The following is a 22415-nucleotide window of genomic DNA, read 5'->3' on the forward strand; positions in this document are numbered from 1 at the left end:
TGGGTTTTGGTTCTTCTATCCTGGGCACTTCTGCTTATTCATTGATACAGAATATGTTTTCCCCTTTGAATTTAGAGCTAGGCTTCTGAAATGTTGTAGCAATAGACCTTGCTCAGTGTGTGTGCCAGACATTTGTATCCAAAATTGTTCATATGCCAAATGTGTTTGTCCATTCTGGTGCTCCAGGACAAAACGTCCCAGTGAGAGGTGGCAGTGCTAGTGTGGCTGCAGGGACAGAGGCAAACTGCAGTGTACCCAAATTTCAGCCCTGTAGTTCGAGATCACATCTGTCAACCAATGCACTCTACTGATACTGTTTAAACAGGCAACTGCAAACATTTGCTGTTAGGTTAATTCAGTGGAAAAAATGCACTTTCAACATAGAACAGGGCTAAATGTATCTTTCGGCTCATGAGGGAGCTCTGCACCCAGCTCTTTCCTCACTCCAGCTCATCCATATTGCTCTGGCACATGGCTCTCCTGCTCTGCTCTTAGCCTTCAGGCACAGCCCTGGTTCCTGTGCTTTCTGCTTCCCTGGCATCCTGCTGCCACCCAGCCCCGTGACACTCATCAGTCCCTGGTCTCACTGCACTTGGTGACAGCCACAAAGCCCCAGCTGAGTTCCCCCATAGCACTGCTCCACCCCTAGCCTCTGACTGCAGCATTTGTCACAACCCAGTGCTCCTTGTCTCACTCAGGAAAGGCAGCAGACGCTGGAATTTGACAGAACTGGATGGAAGACGAATCCAGCAGGCTTTACTCACGGGCCCCAAAGCGGCTGGGGCAGGCTGCAGCAGACACCGGCCGGTGGCAGCCCCCCGAAGGAGCCCTTGTGCAGACCCCTGAGGTGCCCACACACAGCTGCAGGTGCTTCCCTGCAGTGCTCTGCCTGCCCCTGGCAGTGAAGTGCAGCAGCAGGAGGTGCCCAGCCCCAGGCAGGAGGCAGAGCTCCCTGCGGAGCCGCTGTGCCCCACAGCTGTACACACTGAGGTATGCGCCTGTGCTGCTTCCCTGCAGACTCTGTGTAATTCTTCTGAACTGATTTCTCCCAAACAGAGCCTTACACCTGTGGAGCTTGTGGAATCCAGTTCCAGTTTTATAACAATCTCCTGGAGCACATGCAGTCCCATGCAGGTAAGCTGGGCACTTTGACTTGCTGCAAGCAGAGAATTAAATTCTGTGCTGCTGCCTGGTGCTGACCCTGATATGTGTCCGTAGGGTTTTCAGTGCCCCCCATTCCCCAGCCCCAGTCATTTCACCTGCAACAAACACAGTCATCCCTCAAAGGCTGGAGCACATAGGGTATATTGTGAATATTGCTCCTTTCCTTAGGGAGAGAGGGAATGTGCCATGCTAGCTCAGAGTCCATCACGCTGCTCATTGCCTTTACCCAGAGCTATCCAGAGAATCCTCACTGCATAAGCTCCTACAGCAGGTTAATTCCCCCCTCATGCCAAAGGGATGGCTCTCAAGGAAGCAGACAAACCAAAAATGTTCACAGGGCAGCAGAGCCTTGGCCCACGCAAGTCTTGTCCTGTGCCTTTGTCTCCTGGAGTACTGCAGAGGACTGAAATGTGTTCTTGGAAGAAGAATTTGCCATTTCAGCAGCTGTGTTCAGTTCCCTCTTAGCTACCTACAAATGAGAACTCTTAGGAGTCATTCCAGTGCTTTGTTTTTAAGTCACTGGTTTTGTTTCCTGTCTTGATACATAAGAGATGATTTTAAAATTTCAAAGCCAAACTTGTTTCAAAGACAGCTTTCAACATATTCAAAAATGTTGAAACAGAATTAATTTTATATTGGCAGATTTTTTTTTTCTCTCTTGAATAAAAATTCAAGTGAACTAACACAGTTTAAAAACAATTAAATCCCCTTTGACAGACCTGTGTTCTCCAACAGACAGCTGCTCTGTTGAGAGGCTGATGCAGTGCAGGCCCTGAGGAAGGTGGCATGGGAGGACAAGAGGCTTGAGAAAAAGCATATTTTCCCTTCTGTAACAATAATGTTAATCAAAGTTCTTATCTTGTTTTCTCTTTTAGTGTTAGTCCTGATTTTAATAGTGTCACTTGAGTTCTTAATCCATGAGGTTCCTCTATTCCATTTCAGTTTCTGTTGGCAAATCTTAGTGCAGGCTTTGTGTTGTTCAGCAGCCACTTAGCATCTGTGTAATGTTACAAAGACTTTGTGAACCCTTTGTTATCAGGAGCTGTGAGTCTGTGTCAGAGCGCTGGGGTTCCTGTGGAGAGGTGGGACTCTGTGTAACCCCGAGGAGCAGGGGTGCTCTGCTCAGGGCTGCCCTCACTCCCAGGCCTTGGGTCTGTCCTTGCTGGTTGTCCATGGCAGTTTCTGCTGCCTCCACACTGTGTCCTGACCATCCTGTTCTTGCTCTGGGCTCTGGTATTGAAGTGCAGCGTGTTACAGCTCTGGGTGGCCCTGAGCACAGGAGCTGAGGGGACAAGGGCTGCTCACTGGCAGGGTTGAGCTGTTGAAAGTTAAGCTAGTGCTCCCTGCAGCTTCCTCCTTGTTTCATCTTTACAAATGACCTGTGGGGGTGTTGCTGAGGGCTCCCTGGGGGAGTGGGGAGGCCCTGGCACAGGGTGCCCAGAGGAGCTGTGGTTGCCCATTCCTGGAAGGGTTCCAGGCCAGGTTGGATGGGGCTTGGAGCAACCTGGGATAGTGGAAGGCATCCCTGCCCATGGCAGAGGTGGGACTGGATGAGCTGTAAGGTCCCTTCCAACCCAAGGCAGTCTGTGGTCCTGTGGTTGTTCACCTAGGCTACCTTGGCCACAGAGCAGGGCTGCAGGGAGCAGTGTCTGTGATTCAGCTGCTATCACATCAGAGCTCTGTGAATGGGTAAATCCCCTCTGCCCAGCTCAGGATTATTCTTCGTAAACTCTGTTTTCTCATTGCTCCCTACTCTGTTTGCAAGTCCCTGCCTCTGCCTGGCTGCCTCCTCCTGAACTCTCACTGGTGCAGTGACAGCAAGGGTATCCATGTCGTTTAGCTGTTTTCTGCAGGCTCCACCAAAGCTGTGCCCCGTGAGAGCCACTGTCCCCTGGTGTGGCCTCTCTGGGTGTGGTGCTTGGCAGCCCTGTGTTCACAGCTCTCCTCTTCCTCCCTGTGTGCAGCTGGGGTGAGCAGGCAGCGTTTGCCGCTGTGGGATGAAGGCAAAACCAAACCAGAGGCAGGAAAACTGCAGCCAGCATTGGTGGGTGTCCGGCTCTGGGTGTTTTGTGTCAGCAGACAGCACTGAAGGCACACAGGGCCCTGCATCTGCCCTGTTGCCTTCAGGCTGACAGAAGGTTGTAGTGACATGAGGGTGTTGGTCTCTTTTCCCTAGGAGCAACTGGCAAGGGCAAGAGGAAACGGCCTCGAGTTGTTCCAGGTGAGGTTTAGATTAGAAGGGTTCTCAAGCACCTTGCGCCCAGGGCAGGGGTGAAGTCACCATCCCTGGAGGTGCTCAAAGAACACGTGGATGTGGTACTTGGGGATATGGCTTAGCAGTGAATGTTGTGCTGGGCTGGGCTGAGGGTTGGACTGGATGGTTTTGGAGGTCTTTTCTAACTTAAGTCTGTGATTCTGGGATTTCTATATCCAAGAAACATCATTGCCCCCACATCTCTGAAGTGCAGGGACCTTGCAGTGTCAGCAGGAGTGGTGGCACAGGGTGCATGGACTGGGGACACAGGCATGGCAGTGGTTTATCCCTGGTCAGGGAACATTTCATTACAGGAGAGAGCCAAGAAGCCTGTAGAGGTCACATGCTCCCTCAGTTCATGTGTTCAGCAGCCCAGTTTGGTTTGTCCTGTCTAATGCAAAGGGCTGTTCTCTTCCAGTGGCCATGCTGCCTCCCCTGGACCCTTCTCACAAGGGACAGAAGCCAGGGAAAGTGCTGCTGGCCCCCAGAAGCATTATCGGGCATACTGGCTCTTGAGTCATTCAGAGGGCTGGAAGGTAATAAGGAGAGATTATAGCTTCATAAAGCAGCTACACGGTGAGAAGAAGCAATTAGAATGTAAATTGGGTGCTGAAAGGCAGAAATAGAACAGCAGAACACCAGGCAGAGGAATTCATTCTGTAATTACACTGAACAATATACAGCTTTGACTCCCTTTAGAGTACTTTGTTCAGGTCGAGTGCTGCCATATAATGCCCTTCCTACAATCTAGGCCTAAAAAAACAAAAGGAGGACTAGGCTGAACCTGGATTAAAGGATTGGAGGCATGAAGAAAAATTAAGAACCATGATCTGTGTAGTTCATAGACTGTCTGATAAGGAAGATGAGGCTGAAATGTACAAATCTCATTAATGCTATACTGAATGCCAGCAGATATTTGTGTATAAGAAATCCCCTATTATTAGGAAATAGATAAAAGAGTTATGGTGAGGAAATACAGAGGGTTTCTCCCCCTACCCATCCCTCACCAAGACAAGGAGGGCATCAATCATAAGCAAAGTTAGTAGGCAACATCCAACATTCTCCTTTGTCCACTCACAGACATTTAGAGTTGAGGGCACTGGTGACATTGGCTCAAGAGCATTTAGTCTAGCAGCTGCTGGAGGAAACGTGATATGTCACACCTGGTCACTGGTGATGTGTCACACCTGGTCACTGGTGCTCTTCACACCTCTGCACACCTGCAAAGACCAAGCTGTGGCTGCAGCCTGAGCAGGGCAGCACTCCCTGGGTACCCAGCATGGCCAGGGAGCTCCCTGGGCACACACTCTCCCCTGGCAGTGCCAAAGGCTGTCCTGGGTTGTGTCCTGTTGTGTCCTGGATTGCTCTGAGGTGTTGCCCCAGCCTGTGCCAGTGCAGTGCCCACGGGTGACTGAGCAGCCTGTGCCTGTTGATGGGCAGGTCTGGGGTGCCCAGCAGTGGAGGGCAGAGCTGCTCACACTGGAGAGAACTTGTAAGGAGGAGAGCATTGGAGCTCCATCACAGCCCTGCTGGCCTCCCTGCTCTCAGAAGTTGCTGGCACACATGAAGGAGAGCAGCTCTGCCCTGTCCTTTGAGTCCTGCTGGCCCCCCAGAGCCTGGCAGAGCTGTGGGTGCCTCAAGGCACAGCTCCAACTTGTGTTCCTCTGCCGAGAGCACAGGCAGGGTCACTCTGTGCCAGTGTCCCCAGGCTGCAGGGGCTACCACCTGAGCTGGCCAGTCTGCACTCCCTGTAAAATCCCTAGGGAGTCAGTGACTCCAGGTGAGTCCAGGCCACGGTGGTTCCTACTTTAGGAGAGGATCCCATTCTGCCTGGGTGAAAGAGTGGCACCCCTGAGTGCAGAAGGAGCCCTAAAAGGCCACCTCAAAGAGGGATGTGTCTGACAGGTCTCCACAATTAGGTGTGATGAGTCCAGCTGTGATGAGCAAATGGCCTGTTCTGTTTTCCTTGGTTTAATTTCCATCCTTCTGCTCCACCTTGTCATCTGTCTCCATCTCTCTGCTTCCTCTTCCAGCCCATTTCATTGTGCACTGTTCCTTCACAACCTGTTTCACAGCACCATTTTATACTGAAGCATACTAAGAATTAGAAAATTTCCTCTTGGAGGGTGGGGAGAAATTCTTGGGGTACAGGAGAGGAAAACATGGATACAATACAGATTTTACTGATCTTGCTTGCATTTTCTTGTAAGATCCCTTCAGACTGGCAGCCAAAATGTTTAGCCCAGTTACATACACAGAAATGTGAGCACGAACACAAAGACTTTAGGGGCACTTGGTGTCTGCAGCCTCAGGGTGGGATGGTCTTTGGTCCACATTCCAGAAATGTTGGCTTTGTGTTTGCAGCCTGAGGCAGCAGTGAGAGCCCAGAGGAGACGTGCCCTTGCTCTTCACGGGGAAGAAATCAGACCTGAAGATTGCAATGAGACCCTCAGATGCAGAGGAGCTGAGCACAGCTTGAAAACCAAAGTGCTTCCCAGAGAGAACAGGGCAACCACCTGCAGTGCAGGAAGTGGCAGGGAGGGAACAGAAGGATCAGTGTCCCACAACATTTTGGAAGCAAATGAATGGTCCAAGTCAGGCTGAGCTTCTATTCCTCCTGGTGTGCAGCTTCAGCTCCTCAGGAGACATTCCTCGGGGTGTGCTGATGGCATCAGTATCCCTGGTGCACAGAAAGATGTGAGGCAGATTTCAGCCACATTTTGAGAAATGATCTGTTGTGAGCCCAAAGACAGTTTCAAGGTCCCTGAGGGTGCTGTGCCAGCTCACTGAAAGCTGCTTAAAAGCCATAGAGAGTGTGGTAGGTTGTTGTCCCCTTAGTTAAAGGAACCCTCATAAATGCTGAGCAGTTGGGTAGTTTCCACTTCTTTGTGCTTGAAACATTATTTTGTGCTTTTAACCCCTCTCTGTCTCTTGCCTCGCAGCTGACAATGAGAACAACATTGCCTCCAGCCAGCCCAGGTCACCTCTCCCCGTGGTTGAAGAAAAGTGGAAACCACTGCTCCAAAGAAATAATGCCAACAACAGTATGTAGCAGCTTCTCACTTTGTCCCTGTCCAACAGGTGCCTCAGGGGTGCAGCAGTGATGGACACTGCACAAGGCTCTTGTCCTCACCAAAGTGTGTTTGATTTCATCCTTAATTCATGTCATACCTGGCAGAGTAGAGCACCCCTTCCCACTACAGGAGTGCAGGAAAGAACCCTGGGGTGGTTGGAAAGGTTTGTGAGGAAGATGCATTTGGTAACTCCTAGAAGCACTTCTGATCCAAGGTCAGACTTCCTGGCCTGGAGTTAAAGAACTAATCCAGTCATCATGGTGTGACATAGGCACAGGGTGCCCAGAGCAGCTGTGACTGTCCCTGGATCACTGGAAGTGTCCAAGGCCAGGTTGGATGGGGTTTGGAGCAGCCTGGGACAGTGGAGGGTGTCCCTGCCATGGCAGGGGTGGCATTGGATGGGTTTTAATGTCCCTTCCAGCCCAAACCAGTCTGGGGTTCTGTGGTCTGATGTCCATCTTTCCGTCTGGGTTGAGTTGGGACTATCCCCACACCAGGGACAGGAACAGATCTGGTCCCTGCTGCTCTGAGCCAGAGCAGGGCCTGTCTCTGGAGGTGTCTCTGTGCAGAAGCCTTGGGGGAACAAGTCCAAGCTTGGAGTTGTCTCTTCCATCATCTGGGCACGTTCCACCTCTTTGGGGGTCTCTGAGAACTGTTTTGTGCCTTGGCCCGGGTCTGTCGTGCCGCGGTGGTGCTGATGTGGTCCTTTCTGTGCCCCTGTGTCTCCCTGCAGCGTCGGCAAGCGGCTCGGTGGGGAACAGCGCCATCCCCGAGAAGGAGCGGCAGAACATCGCCGAGAGGCTGCTGCGGGTGATGTGCACCGACCTGGGCGCGCTCAGCGTGCTCAGCGGCAAGGAGTTCATCAAGCTGGCGCAGACGCTGGTGGACAGCGGCGCTCGCTACGGTGCCTTCTCCGTCACCGAGATCCTGGGCAACTTCAACACCCTGGCCCTGAAGCACCTGCCTCGGATGTACAACCAGGTGAAGGTGAAAGTCACCTGTGCCCTAGGCAGCAACGCCTGCCTCGGCATCGGGGTCACCTGCCACTCGCAGAGCGTCGGCCCTGACTCCTGCTACATCCTCACCGCCTACCAGGTGGAGGGCAACCACATCAAGAGCTACGTCCTGGGCATTAAGGGCATAGACATTCGAGATAACGGTGATTTCATCCACCACTGGGTGCAGAACGTGCTGTCCGAGTTTGTGATGTCGGAGATCAGGACGGTGTACGTGACAGACTGCAAGGTCAACTCCTCGGCGTTCTCCAAGGCGGGCATGTGCCTGCGCTGCTCGGCCTGTGCCTTGAACTCGGTGGTGCAGAGCGTGCTCAACAAGAGAACACTACAGGCTCGCAACATGCACGAGGTGATCGAGCTCCTGAATGTCTGTGAAGACCTGGCGGGGTCCACGGGCCTCTCGAAGGAGACCTTTGGCTCCCTGGAAGAGACCTCCCCTCCACCCTGCTGGAACTCAGTCACCGACTCCCTGCTGCTCGTCCACGAGCGCTACGAGCAGATCTGCGAGTTCTACAGCAGGGCCAAGAAGCTGAACCTCATCCAAAACCTGAACAAACACCTGCTCAGCAACCTGGCAGCCATCCTGGCGCCGGTGAAACAGGCCGTGATCGAGCTGAGCAACGAGAGCCGGCCCACGCTGCAGCTGGTGCTGCCCACCTACGTCAAACTGGAGAAACTGTTCACTTCCAAAGCCAACGATGCTGGCGTGGTCAGCAAACTCTGTCACCTCTTCTTGGAGGCGCTGAAGGAAAACTTCAAAGTCCACTCGGCGCACAAGGTAGCCATGATCTTGGACCCTCAGCAGAAGCTGCGGCCCGTCCCGCCCTACCAGCACGAAGAGATCATTGGCAAGGTGTGTGAGCTGATCAATGAAGTGAAAGAATCCTGGGCAGAAGAAACAGAATTTGAACCTTCAACCAAGAAGCCTCGTGCAGCGGGGGAGGCCAAAGCAGCTCAGGAAGAAGATTGGTTCGGGAAAAATGAAGTCTATGATTATTTGCAAGAACCTCTCTTCCAGGCCACCCCTGACCTGTTTCAGTACTGGTCGTGTGTTACCCAAAAGCATACAAAACTAGCCAAGCTGGCCTTTTGGCTCTTAGCAGTGCCTGCTGTGGGTGCCAGGAGTGAATGTGTAAATATGTGTGAGCAGGCACTCTTGATCAAAAGGAGGCGGCTACTCAGTCCAGAAGACATGAACAAACTCATGTTTTTGAAGTCCAACATGCTTTAAGACTGTATTTTAATTAAAACAAAACTTTAAAACACTGTTCCAAACAAAGAAAAAGAAATTTAAGTTCTAAACACTGTGGACCTCATTATGAATGCCCCTGGAAACCAAGTGCTTTTTTATATATATATAAAAATATAAATATATATAAAATTAAGTTTGAAAGGAAAGCTGAGCACGGGAGAGAGACAGCCCTCTGCCAGGAACGTGCTCCTTTCCATAGATAGTGCGTGGACTTGACAGACTTTCTAATGTTTTCAAGTGGGCAGACGAATGGGAGGCTGATGTTCTAAAGTCTTCAGGCAGCTGAGATCTAAAGTGACTTGAAGTTTCTTTTGTTTCTCCTCCACCCCACCTTTCCTCTTGTCCCCTGGGCCATCTTGCCATGGATAATCAGACTCCATTGACCAGACCAGTTCTGCACTGGACTTTGCTCCTTTGAATAACTGTACACCTTGAGGGCACTTGGCTGCAGCCTTCTTGGCACGATGCACGAATCAGGGCAGCTGTGTTCCACCAACACCGGTATCTTTAGAAATCAGGGAGGGAGGCTTTAAGGTTTTTTATTTTTAATTTTATTTTTAACCTTTCCATATCCTTTTTTTTTTTTTTTTTGGCCAAAAATCAAGTTATTCCTCTGTCCCTACTCCTAGTTTTGAGTTTAACATGGTAGCAAGTGATTAAAAGTTTAATTTCAAACTAAGAGAAATGGTTCATGGCAGAAACTGTCAGTAATTGTTACAATTCTTGGCTTTCTATTTTTTTACAGCAAAACTTCTTTTCTGAACTCCTGGTGTTAATTACCTTTTCTGTGAATTTTGTACATCAGGTGTTCTCAAAGTTGTTCTAGAGTAGCCCATTTGCAATTAAATAATACTCTTATGGGAACCACAGCAGTTGTTCATGTGGCAAAGCCTAGAAACCAGGAAAAGCAAATGGTGACAGCACTGGTGGCTGTGGGCTACCAGTGAGTTTGCCACGTCTGCCAGAGAGCCCTTGTACCTTAAGTTTTTTGTTAAAAACTGTCTCAGTGAAACACTAACCACCCTTCCCTAGGCCAAGGACAAACCAAGGTGTATGATTTTTCAGGGGAACAAAGCTCATCAGTTTTGTCAAACTGGGGTTTGAAGGAAGCTTAGAGAAGTGCATGGGCTCAAAGATCCTTCTCTGAATGTAAGTGCTCCTGATTGAGTGCAAAGAATATCTTCCCATTTTTGTTTGGAATGGTTTCCTCTAGTGGCACGAATGTCTTTTTGATACCTACAGTGCATTACACTACTTGTTCTGTTGCTGACCTGTTCTGGCCAGGAAGGTCACGGGCCCCGAAACGTTCACACGTAACTGGCTCACCCCAAATGCAATTAGAGATCCCCATAATCCCAAACCATCTTGGTCACTCTGCTGTCCCCAAGGCCAGAGCTCCTGGGCTGCTGGACAGGCTCTGTCAGGTGTGGTGGCTCTTGGACGATTCCCAACCTCTGGTGCCAAACTGCATTTTTCACTGCTGGGACTTGTCTCCCGGAGGAAAACTGAAGCAAGTCCTTGTTTTTTCAACAGTCTCTCCTGCTTCCAGGAGCTCTGGAGCTGCAGTCCTGGTGGCATGGGAGGGTCAGGAGGAGGGACTGGCCCTGCTGGGAGCAGGCTGGAGCTCTTCAGCAGCACGGGGAGGTTGCAGCTGACTGGCAGTGCAGGGGGAGACTGGAAGCCCTCTCTGAAGTGCTGCTGTTGACCAGATGTTAAACCAGGATCCCACCTGCCCAGCTCTGGATGAGGAGAAGTTGCAAGTTCCAAGACATGAGAAATAGCAAACCCAATCTCTCAGGCTTTGTGTGCAGATGCCTTGAACCTCACGGGCACTCCCTGACACCTGCACTGCCACAGGACTCGGGGTCACAGTTTGCTCACTGGACCCTTCCCCACGCCAGGCTCACGAGGACAGACCTTGGCACCAGCTGTCTTGCCCTTTCCAGCCCTTTCAGCCTTCCATTGCCTTGAGGCTGGTGTTTGGGTTGACCTCTCAGCACTGTTACTGCCATCAGGCCACAACCATTGTCTCCTAAAATGTTAAGTTTTTGCCTAAAGCACACAGCCTGCTACATGAACAGGAGCTGCCTAGGCAGAGGCTCTTGGACTCCTGATTTCCGTGGCAGTGGCTGATGGAGGGGTTGCTTGTAGGGCCAGCTTTCCTTCTTGCTGGTTTTGTTTTCTCCTGTGCAAACCTTGCAGTGCCCAGCCACCAGCTGGGCCCGTGGTAGCAGAGCAGTTTGCGGGGCAGGAGGAACCTGTGACAGACAAAAATGAACTCTGAGGGAGTGAGTAAGATGTGTGCTGGCCCCACTGGTACCTGGCAGCAGGAAAGCTTGGCTGGTGCATGTCCCCAGACAGGAGCAGCTGTGGGCACAGAGGGCACCACACAGCTCAGCTGGTGGCACAGAGATCAGGATTGGCAGCTGCTTCTCCTAATGGCACATTACAACTTTTTGTGTGGTTCACCTGAGACCCTGAGAGCTCTTTGATGCCCAGGGGAACATGCAAAGTCCTTGCATTCCTTCGGAAAGGCAGCTCCAGCCCCCAGCCCTCCTGTGCTAAGGGACGTGTAGATGATTTCTGGGGCTCGTGTTGTCTGTGCCAGGGTGGGAAGTGTGCAAGGCAGAGTTAGCACAGATCTAAATCTCTGGAACTGAGAACGGGGCAAACTGCAGGGATCTGTGCCCAGCAGTGAGCAGGACTGTGGTGCAGACTGGGGCATGCAGGCAGGAACAGCCACCCCTACCTCCCATCCCACCTCCCCTTTCCCTTCTCACACTGTGGGTTTGGCACCAGAGCTGGGGTTTTCTTGCGGTGCTGACCAAAGAGAGGGATGGACTGGCCCTCTCCCCCATCCCAAAAACTGCCCCTCTGAGGGAACTCCACCCACTAATGATGGGTGTTAAGCAGTGATGTCGGGTAGATGAGATTCTCCCAAAGACTTAAAAACTCAACAGCTGGAAAAGCAAGAGGAAAGCTAAAGGCCTAAAATGGAGCATTCTCAGAGCTGGGGAGGGGAGGGGTGGCTTTGGTAGCCCCTTCTCCAGAGACTCAGTGGAAGAAGGTGCAGCTTTTCCTGACTCTTGCATATTGGTGGCAGGGTGCTCAGCTCAGAGGAGCTGTTTGTGCTGGCTCTGCTTCAGGCTCTCTCTGGGTTGCTTAGGCCTCAGTAAAAGCAGAGAAGCACATCTGTAGCACATGCATTTACCTTAAATGCCTCCTCTTCCTATTTCCTTCTTCAAGGCTTGAATTCACATTCTAGGGAGCAAAAATATTTTACCAAGGTCTGAAATTTGGAAGCTGTTATTTGCCAGGTTGCTCCAGCCCAAGCTGCACTGTTCCTGCTCTGTGGCGCCTCGGATGTGCAGAGCAGCCAGGGTGTTGTAGGGAGCGCTGCTGCTCCTGGGGTGGGACACTGCACAGGAGAGGCTCTGGCTTTGGCCAGGGCTGTCATGAGGTTCTGCTCCCTTTGAGCTGGGAGAAGTCCTCAGAACTGGGATCATCCTCTGGTGGGTCCTGTTGGGAATTTGCCTTCTGCTTGTTGGTTTCCTTTAATCTCCCTTGTGAAATGTGTCAGGATGCAGGAATGGTGTGTGGCCTCCAGGCATCCCCCTGTTCCTGCTGCTGACTGTGCCTGACCTTGCTGACTTCTCTTCCTGGTTTCAGTTTGCTTTAGAAGAGTTCTGACCTTCAGGTGGGGAACAAGCACCACCAGGTGAACTCCAAGAGGGAGGGGCCTCTGAACATCCTTATTACTGGAGAGAGTGGGATGGAGGCAGAGCTCTCAGGAGGCTGTTCCTGTGGGTGCAGCAGCCAGAAGGTCAGGGAGGATTTGTCTCCTGTGTTTCTCAGTTGGCAGTGTTGTGTTTGGCTTGGTGGACTTGGTGTCTTGTACCTGGGTCGAGTTGAGACGGAGGTGAACTTCCCTTTCTGAGCAAGCTCTCTGTGCTAAGGAAACTGCTTTGGCTGGGTTTGAACTGGTGCAATCTGCAAAACTTTCTGTGAAGGCCGACTGTGGGCTCAGGTTTTGTCTAACTCAGTTGTTTGTTCATTGCTGGTTAAGCCAGTTTAACTTTAGGCTGAACTGGTTTAAGCATCCACACAAACCACCTGCACTGGTTTATCTGTGCTTGCTGGGCAGAGATGGTGTCCAGCAGCAGCTCAGGGAGTCATGACCCTTATGTGAACTTTGCAAATTTGAAAAATTTTGTGAATTTTCAGCAGATGCTCTCAAAACTTGGGAATGACTGAAAATAGAGGGGAGACACTTCTGGAAATGATTTGAGCTCTAAATGGTGGCGTTGGAGGTTTCAGTGAGATGGCTCAGGTGGGGTTTTTCTCCAACTGTCTGCAATAAACCAGAAAGTTTAGCATGGGAAGGAATTGCAAAAATGTTCATGTTGGTGGCTGAGTCTGCTCAGAGGGACCAGTTCCACTCTGGCTGCAGTGAGCACAGGACAGGGCAGTGGAACTTCCTGCTGCTCCCACAGTGCCCTGGGCATTTCTAGGCACCACCATGTCACTGGTGAATCAAAAGACATTAAAAGAGCAGCTGGGAAGGTGCTCCAAGGCTGGGAGTGCTGCTTTGTGATGAGGAAAGGCTTGGGTCTCTGATAGCCGCCCCTCTTGGCTGATGGACAGGCAGGAGCTCCTGTGAGCGTTCACACAGGAAGGGACTTCCCTATGGAGTAATTAGGAGTAATGGGAGAGAAATGAAAAAGATACTAAAGGCAGATCCTGGGAAACCTCTTCAGGGAGGAGAGCTCTGTTCCTCTGGGAGGAGTCTGTGAGGGGAATGTGTTTTGAGCCCTGTCATTGAAGACAAGGCTGCACAGTGGGGCTCACTCCGTTAGACACGAGGCTGGACCTTGCCAAGAGAAAAGGAACTGGGTGTAGGGGTGGGAAGTGCCAGGTTCCTGCCCAGACCCTTCCAGGAGGGTTCGCAGAGCCTTTTCCTCCCCATCCTCCCACTCATCACCACCTCTCAGTACGTCCATCAGCCGGGTCCTGTCAAGGAGGGAGGCGGCAGAGGGGAAGCCGCCAGTCGAGGAGCAAATGTCCTGTCAGATGGACGTGGGGGAGAGCGTTCAGTGTCTTCTGCTGAGCTTCTTCTGTGCAACACTGTGATCTCTGATCCATGGGATCCCTTGGGAATGCCCAGAGCCCTCGGCTGAGCCCCATGCCCCATGCCAGACCTGACACTGTTGCTCTGTAGCAATAAGAACTCCCAGTTCCTGTGGGTGGGACCTGTCCCCTTACGGCTCTGCCACCTTCCTGGGGCTTCTGGAAGTGTCCCTGAGCAAACCCTGAGGCCCAGCTGAGCTCCGTGTGGGTCAGGCCTGGGGACAGTCTGCTTACGCTAGGCCAGAAATGGTGAACCAATGAGAGTGGGTTGCCCTGAAATTTAATTTTATCTATTGAATGTTTGTGGGATTTCTGTTGAATTTCAGGTTTGGTTTGGCTGCTTAGTGGAGATCTTTTTCCTGTTAAGAGTCCTTTGTTTGTAACTGGAGAGTTTTGCTCACATAGACCACGGTGTATCCATAGACCCTGCGGGGTTCCTCATCCATAGGCAGCTGACTTGGAATTTTTGGCTCCTGAAATAAGAAATATGATGACTGGCAGGATTTTCTGTAGCACCCCTGACAGTGGGACCCAGATGAGCAGCTCAGCCTTAATGATGGGAATATTGTGGGGTAGAGCTGATGAGCACAGACACATCCGACTTTTGCTTTTTACAACCAAAGTTCCTTAAGAAGACACTTCCAGCCTCATTGGCCTTGAATCCTTGTTCCCACCTCCTGGGGGTTCTCATGGCAGTCTCTGCAGTGTCTGTGGACAGGCTAGGATTGTTATTCCAAGGGGGCTGGGGGGTGGGAGAAGGGATGACTTTCCCCTTGCTGTGTAAAGGACCTTCTCCCTCAAAGAAGGAGATGTGTTCTGGAAGGAGCAACAGTTTTAAGAGCTGTTTTCCATGGTCCCTTGAAACTTCCTGGTACTTTAATACGCCTTTTTTTGAATTCTTTGAAGGAAAGCTGGTAGTGGGTGACGTGCACAGTGGTGACAGGTGACAGCCCAGGCTGTCAGTGGGGAAACACTCCGCCCAGGCCGTGAGGATTGTGGTCCATGCCGTAGACAGACAGTGTCATGGTGACAACCAAACATCAGGAGATCCTTGTTTGCAGCCAGTCTGAAAAGAGAAGCTGTTCCTCGCTCGTACGTTCCATTTCCCAAACCTCCTCCTGGGAGCTGAATTCTTGTTTCATCAAGCAAAGGATTTAGTGTTCTCCTGTCCCTCCTGGCCCTCCCTGCCCTCAGTAACTCGTGTGCATTTCCTTCCTTTCTGTAGATGCAGATGTTCTAGGCAATACCACAGAGCACCCGCGCCGCGAGTGCAACCATGTCATCTTAAAAAAATACAAAAAAAAAAAAAAAATATACAAAAAATATACAAAAAATATCTTTTTTAGGCCAGAGTTTTCTACAGGTATTAATGAATATTTTTCTTAATCCTTATAAGTTTTATGTGTTTAATATTTCTTAATACCGGTAGCATTAATTTATACTTTTGTAGCAACACAATATTTTTATAAACCGCCACCGCTGGCTTTGTCTTCATAACGGGAAACGTGCGGGCAGCTGGCCCCGCGCTGTACCATGTACTGTATTTAAAAGGTTATCTAATGTCACACTTGCTGTGTTAATAAACAAAACAAAACCTGTTTGAAGTCTCATGTATTGTTGGTGTGGATCAAATGACTCACTAGAGAGCAATATTGCACGGGGTTGAGTTGCTGATTTTCATTGTGATATGCGAACGCTTGAGGCCAACTCAAGTTCTGAGGTTTTTTGGTTTTGGTTGTTGTTTTTTTTTTTTTTTTTTTTTTCTTTTTAGGATTTTGTTTTGGTTTTGTTTTGGGTTTTTTTTTTTTCAGCTAAATAAATTCAGTGCTGTTTGAAACTTAGACTGACGTCAAATGAAAAGGATTATTAAAGAAAAAAAAAATCAAGGTGTTTAAATGTTGCTGTTTTTACAAGTCTGTTGCTGTCTGAATGGAAATATTCCACAAGAGAGGAGGAATAGTTCCACTTAGCTTCCAAAGGGGCCGAGGTCTCTAGGCCAGAGCTCGGTTATTTGGAAATACCTTAGAGACATGTTTCTGCAACATTCTTTTCAGAATTGATGCCAAGGCAGAAGACAAACTGTAACTGTAAGAAAGCATCCGTTGCTTGAGGATTTTCATGTCAGTGTTGTATTTATGGTTTTACAATAAAACAACCTTTAGGGGAAAAAAAAATGGTGTCTGGGCTTTTCTATATTTTCCATATTTCAAGTTTGTGACTGGGACATCCCCAGCGCTGATGTGCTCTTGTGAGGAGAGAAAAAATCCATGAAAATGATCTGGATCCCAGCAGTGATGGATCCCACAGAATCATGGAATGGTTTGGGTTGGAAGGGACATCCAGTGCCACCCCAGCCATGGCAGGGACACCTCCCACTGTCCCAGGTCACTCCCAGCCCCAGTGTCCAGCCTGGCCTTGGGCACTGCCAGGGATCCAGGGGCAGCCACAGCTGCTCTGGGCACCCTGTGCCAGCCCTGCCCACCCTGCCAGGGAACAATTCCTGCCCAGGATCCCATCCAGCCCTGTCCTCTGGCAGTTCACAGCCATATGAACTGGGCAGCAGAACTCCACATCCCATATCCCTGGGACACTCAGAGCCCCCCAGAGCATTTCCCAGAGCATCCAGAGGCCCACACTCAGTTGCTGGGGCCATGAGCTGCTCCTGTCTCTGCAGAGACATTTTTATGCAGCAAAAATGCCCCGAGCCCCTCAGTTTGGCGCTGTCCCTTGGGCTTGGGGTTCCCCAAAGGTCCAGCCCAGCTCAGGGTGTTTGTGCTGGGCAGCCTCAGCGCCAGGTTCTGCTCAGAGATTCCACCTGAACCAGCAGGTCCAGCTGGGATTGGTTTGTCTCAGGACAATGGGGGCTTTGGGGTGGGCACTGGGCTCCTCCCAGAGGAGTTTGGCAGCTGCCCTTGGGGACAGCCCAAAGGGGCACCGAGGTCTGGGCTCAGACTGCCCCAGGGACTGGGGGTCACAGGGATGTGCTGGTGAGGGGACATTGGCAGCTGGCACTGGGACTGGCTGATGCTCTCTGGAGCTCCAGGATCCACCTCCAAACGAACCAGAGACGCCAGGAATTGTCCCAAGGGAAACAAGTACAGAGAGAAGAGTTCTAAGGATGAGGCCAGGCCTTCTGCTGGAAAATCCTGTTGTCCATCACTCTCCAGGTATCCTTTTCTTTGACCTGCTTTGATGTCCTTTGGGGTTTTCTAACCTTTCACCCACCCCTCACTCACAAAAAAAAAAAAAAAAAAAAAAAAAAAAAAAAAAAAAAAAGAAAAGAAAAAAAGCTTTGCTAGACAATTAGCAAGTTTTTATAGAATTTGTGTCTTGGAAAAAGCAAAAGCCAAAGACATGGAATGACAATGGGTCTGGCCATTGGATAAACCCTTGGCTAGTGGTCAAGAAGGTATATCAAAATAATAAACACAGCTATCAATATTTAGTGGTGAGAATGGCTGAGACTGCAGATTTGCTGAGGGAGAGACTTCAGTGAGCAGATCAGATGCCCTCAGGTGCTATGAGATAAGAGTTGGGATCTGTTTGAAAATCTAAATGTGTAAAGTGGATAATTTAAAGGCCCAGATGCTCAGAGGATGAGATCCCCGACACACGCCAGCAGCTCTCAGCACTCAATTGTCCCTTTTGCTGGAGCCATTTAAAAGGATGAATAAGATTGCTAATGGGAATGGAAGAGGCTTAAGCTAACCCTGCTGTGTTTTCCAATTCTCTGATTTCTGCCCTAACAAGACGAAACTCCTTTTGCTTTAGCAATAAAGGAACCGGTAGCTCTGAATTCAAGCTCTGCTCGAGGTATCCAGAGTTTTCTCTCATCTCAGAGGAACTGCTGTTTGCTCATGCCGATTTCCCGTGTGTGGGAGCAGAGTGGGGAGCAGCAGCCCAGGTGTGTGGCAAAGCCCCTGGGTGTGTGTTTGTGGCCCCGTGCCCCCTGGAATTTGGGGGAGCACTGCCCCACCCACACCAGGTACCAGCTCTGGAGCTGCCCCATCTCTGCAGCGCTGCTGTTCCCTGAGGAACGGGCTGGGGGCTGAGGGGGTCCCACAGCTCCCCAGAGCGATGGGCAGGGCTCAGCCAGGAGCCACATCCCTGGGCAGGCTCCGGGAGATGGGGCAGGGCTGAGCTCCCGAGGGAATGGACGTGCAGCTGAGAGCCCGGGTTTGGGGAGGGTATCCCGGGTTTGGGGAGGGTATCCCGGGTTTGGAGAGGGTATCCCGGGTTTGGAGAGGGTATCCCGGGTTTGGGGAGGGTATCCCGGGTTTGGAGAGGGTATCCCGGGTTTGGAGAGGGTATCCCGGGTTTGGGGAGGGTATCCCGGGTTTGGGGAGGGTATCCCGGGTTTGGGGAGGGTATCCCGGGTTTGGAGAGGGTATCCCGGGTTTGGAGAGGGATCCCGGGTCAGACCCAGCCCAGCAGTGAGGATGGGGCAGGGGCAGGTCCGGCTGCGCACTCGGGCTGTGGGCAGAGGGGGAACAGCATCACTCAGGACATGGGCTGGGCTGCAGTGGGGCTCTGCAGGAGTGGGGGAGTGCCGAGGTGAGGCTGGTCAGGGCCATTAACACCCCTCGGAGCTCTCAGGGCCCTGGAGGCTCAGCTGCTGAGATGGACAATGCTCCTGCTGCAAGCTCCTGCTCCCCCATGAAGTTCTTCCCTGGAGGTTCCCCAAGGCTCCTGAGGCAGGAGAGCTTCGAGCAGTTCCAGGGTCCCTTCTCCTGGCAAGAACACCCCACAAAGCAATGAGGAACAAACAGTGGACGAGATCAGTTTTAGAAGATATTTAATAGTGAAATATTGACAGAACAGACCAGTGTGAAGTAGTTTGCACTGGAGAACAGACAGGAAATAAAAATTACTAAACCATCGATCCCCCAGATACAGCTCCTCTGCACACTCCCAGAGCTGCATCTCCTGTGCTTTTGTGTCTTCTAAGAATTCCATCCCTCCCTCTTCTCCAACAGGATGTAGTCAGGCAGGTGGTGCCTCTGGATTTGGATTAAGGGTCTTTTTTGTCTGGGAATTTTGCAACCAGAAGTGTCTGCTCAGCACCGAGCACAGACAAATCTCCCAAAGGAACTCCAGGGTCATCCATTTCCAAACCTGCTGCTGCCTCTCCTGGAGGCTGCCTCTCCCTGCCCGTGGCTGCCCCTGCTCCCCCCAGGGCCACAGCCCCTCCTGGGATCACAGAACAGATCCCAGATCCGTTTCCAGAGAGGTGATGGAGGCAGCAGCTGTTGGCTCTCCATGGCACATTTGCCAGCCTTCGACGGTGATGATGATGATTAACAGCAAAACAACCACACATTTCCACCGGGGTGATCGATGAGCTGAGACCCTCCTGACACCGAGTGCTGCACTTCTCGGGGAATCTTTTTTTAAATCACACCAGCTGTAAGTCACAGCAAATGAACAGCTTCTTTTGAAGTGCCCAGAACATCTGCTCTCCACTCGAGGAGCTGATGCTGTGTTGGGGGAACAAGAGCTGTGTGCTCGGCGTGTGGCACAGACACTGTCCTGGGCCTGGTGAACTGGGAGAAATGTCCCTGAATGAGTTCACTTGTTGGAGTCCAGGACATCCCCTTGGATGAGCTGGGACCCGAGGAAGGGAATTTGAGCCCTGGACAGGGGGTGTGGAGCTGGTCCAGGGGGCTCAGAGACCTTGGCACAGAGCCCAGGGAAACACCAGGTTTGATTTTAGTCCATGGGAGAGGCTTCCGACACTGAGAAAAGAATTGTAAATCACTGGGGTGTGAAAACAGCAGTTTAGCACAGTAGAAGATACAAAATTCAGTAGTTTTAGGGTTCATAGAATAGAGGTAAATGGGGACAAGATGATGGAATTTGGGTGGTACTTCATGTACTTCTTCTTCTTCCTCGTCCTCCATCTTTTGGGGTGGTGATGGCACAAGGTAGTTAAAATGGATTGGGTCAAAGTAGAAATGACACCTTTAGTGTGGGCACTAGGTATTGGTACAAAATAGTAAATAACCCACACGTAGTTATCTGTATAAATGTAAGGGAACATCCCCTGAGGCGGTCAGTCCCCTCGTGTCCCAGCTGCTGTCCGGACCTCGGCTGGGAGCAGAGAAAATTCTGAGATATCAAATAATAAACAACATGAGAAACCTGAAAACAGACCTTGAGGACTCTGCTTTTTTATACCAACACGACTCAAGGCTTTTAGAGGGCCAAGGACTTTAAACCACCTAAATCTCGGGTGAAGAAACCCTCCCTGAGATTAACTGGGGGGAAATGTCCCCGAACTGGGCTGCACGAGAGAACCCAGGCGTGGATGTGCCCTAGTGGGGAGGAAGCTCCCAGCTTGCCCATTCAGAGCTCTGTTTGCCGTGGGACACCCACTCCTGGTGGGCTGGCACTGTCTGGGTCCCAGAGCAGAGCTCCCTGTTCATCCCCAGACACCCCACGGCAGGAGGGAACCCGATGGAGAAGGTGGCTCCAAGGCTGATGCTGGCACAAAGGGTCACCTCACCCTGAACTATCCTTGTGGGACAGATTCCTGTGGCACACACCCATGGTGGCACTTCTCCAGTTTTCAGAGTTCTGAAGAAGGACAACAGCTACAAAGGGCACAGCAGAGAGGGTTTGTTCCCATCAGATTTATTTCAGTCAGGTGTTTTGCATGAGTTTTGCGTGGCTTGGCTGCTCTGCTGCCTCTTTAACCTTCAAACAACTGAATGGCTGCATCAACGGGTCCTTCTCCACGTTCAGTGAGCTAAAAGGAGCTGCTTTTAGTTCTGGATGCCTCTCAAGTTCAAGTCATTCTCTGTTGTAACATTGTAACATCATGCATTGCTCATTCTTTCCAGAGAAATTAATTTTGGCATTTATATTTACCCAGCCTCAGAAAATGCAGCTCCTACCGGATTGGAAGGAGGGCCGTTGCCTTCGTTACTTTTTTTTTCCTAATGTGGAAAGGAGCACCAAGGAGAGTGATTCATTCTTGCTCAGCCTCACGCTGACGTGTGGGAGGTGGAAGATGGGAGCAGTGAAGTTTCTGCTTCAGTCAATGAACATCAGAGGGGGCAGGAGGAGCCCATGGCTGCCATCCCTGAGCGACAGAACCTGGGGCTTGGGGTGGGATCAGTCTCACTGAACCTTAAAGAGGGCCCTGTGCCCCCACACGGACAGGGGCTGTCAGGATCACTCAGCCAGGAACAGACCTTTAGTGTCATCGAGTAAACCAGCACCGCCAAGGCACCACTGCCCCGTGTCCCCAGGCGCCACATCCAGCTGGCCTTTAAACTCCTCTGGGCACAGGGACTCCACTCCTGCCCTGGGCAGCTCTGCCAGGCCCTGATCACACTCCCAGTGAAGATATTTTCCCCAATGCCCACCCTGAGCCTCCTCTGGCCCAGCCTGAGGCTGTTCCCTCTCCTCCTGTCCCTGTTCCCTGGGAGCAGAGTCCGACCCCCCTGGCTGTCCCCTCCTGTCAGGGACTTGTACAGAGCCACAAGGTCCCCCCTGAGCCTCCTTTTCTCCAGGCTCAGCCCCTTTCCAGCTCCCTCAGCCTCTCCTGGGGCTCCAGCCCCTTCCCCAGTTCCCTCCAGCCACAGTCCCCTGGGCTCTGGGGCTGTGCTGGGCTCTGGGTCCCTGCAAACCCCGTGCTGGAGGTGCTGCACATCCCAGCTGCCCAAAAATCCCTCTCCAACAAAGAGCACAGAGGGCTTTTAAATCCCCCTGACACCTTTGGGTGGGTGTGAGCAGGAAAAGTGGCAGCAGTTTTGTTCTTTTAATACCTCTGGATAGGAAGGACTGAATTCCGCCATTTCAGGTGAAATCACATATCTTGGCAAGTGCTTGCATATGTCCAGAATATTCTCTCTCATTTTCTGGTGAAACACATCATTGCTCAGTACTTGGAACCAAATTCTCGTTTGAATGCAGCTCCTGACTATGGGAAAAAAATACAGTAATAATATTTTTTCTGAAAATAACACAGAGAGAAAAAGAAATTGCTGTTTGGTGAGATCTATAAATAGTTTTCTTACCCATAAAGATGGAATGTTTCTTTCACTTGGGGAGAAATAGATTGTTCAGTACAAAGACTGAGTTGTGCTGCTAATCAATGACTGTTTCTCTGCTGTCCCATCCATCCAAATCCACTGGAGTTGAACTTCCCAGGACAATTGCTAAGAAACACAAGTCAAAGCAAAACTCAAGGTAGATGGGTTGGTGATTTGAGCTGAAGAGTGCGGCCAGATCAAGTAATTGCTCCATGTGAACTTTAGGATGTTCTCCCTACAGAGTCAATGCAAACCTTCTCTAAACAGCAGCGATGTGTGAGGAGCTTTCCTGAATTCCAACCCAAAGTGTCCTTCCAGCCTTAAGAGGAGAATAAAATCCGCATTGAGAAGCTGTTCTCAGCCCTGAGGTGGTGTCCCCTGTCCCTGCAGGGCACAGGGACATTTCTGCAGCCCAACAGCTCCTCGGGAAACTCCCCCGAGGGATGCCAGGGATAACCCAGAGATCAAAATCTGCTTTTGTAACCGTGC

The 22415-nt window shown here is 51.0% G+C and overlaps 1 protein-coding gene across 1 annotated transcript in view; it reads left to right on the top strand.

Annotated features, from left to right (window-relative positions):
• ZNF618 (zinc finger protein 618) overlaps positions 1-15773 on the top strand; it is a 69127-nt gene extending 53354 nt beyond the window's left edge. The window contains exons 12-14 of the mRNA XM_066332572.1: positions 1057-1134; positions 6361-6462; positions 7226-15773. Coding sequence (XP_066188669.1) covers positions 1057-1134; positions 6361-6462; positions 7226-8739 — 1694 coding nt within the window. The 3' untranslated portion in view covers positions 8740-15773. The remainder of the gene's footprint in view (positions 1-1056; positions 1135-6360; positions 6463-7225) is intronic.
• The last annotated feature ends 6642 nt before the right edge of the window (positions 15774-22415 follow it).

Source organism: Sylvia atricapilla, chromosome 19 (genome assembly GCF_009819655.1).
Source record: "Sylvia atricapilla isolate bSylAtr1 chromosome 19, bSylAtr1.pri, whole genome shotgun sequence".
Classification (NCBI taxonomy): domain Eukaryota; kingdom Metazoa; phylum Chordata; class Aves; order Passeriformes; family Sylviidae; genus Sylvia; species Sylvia atricapilla.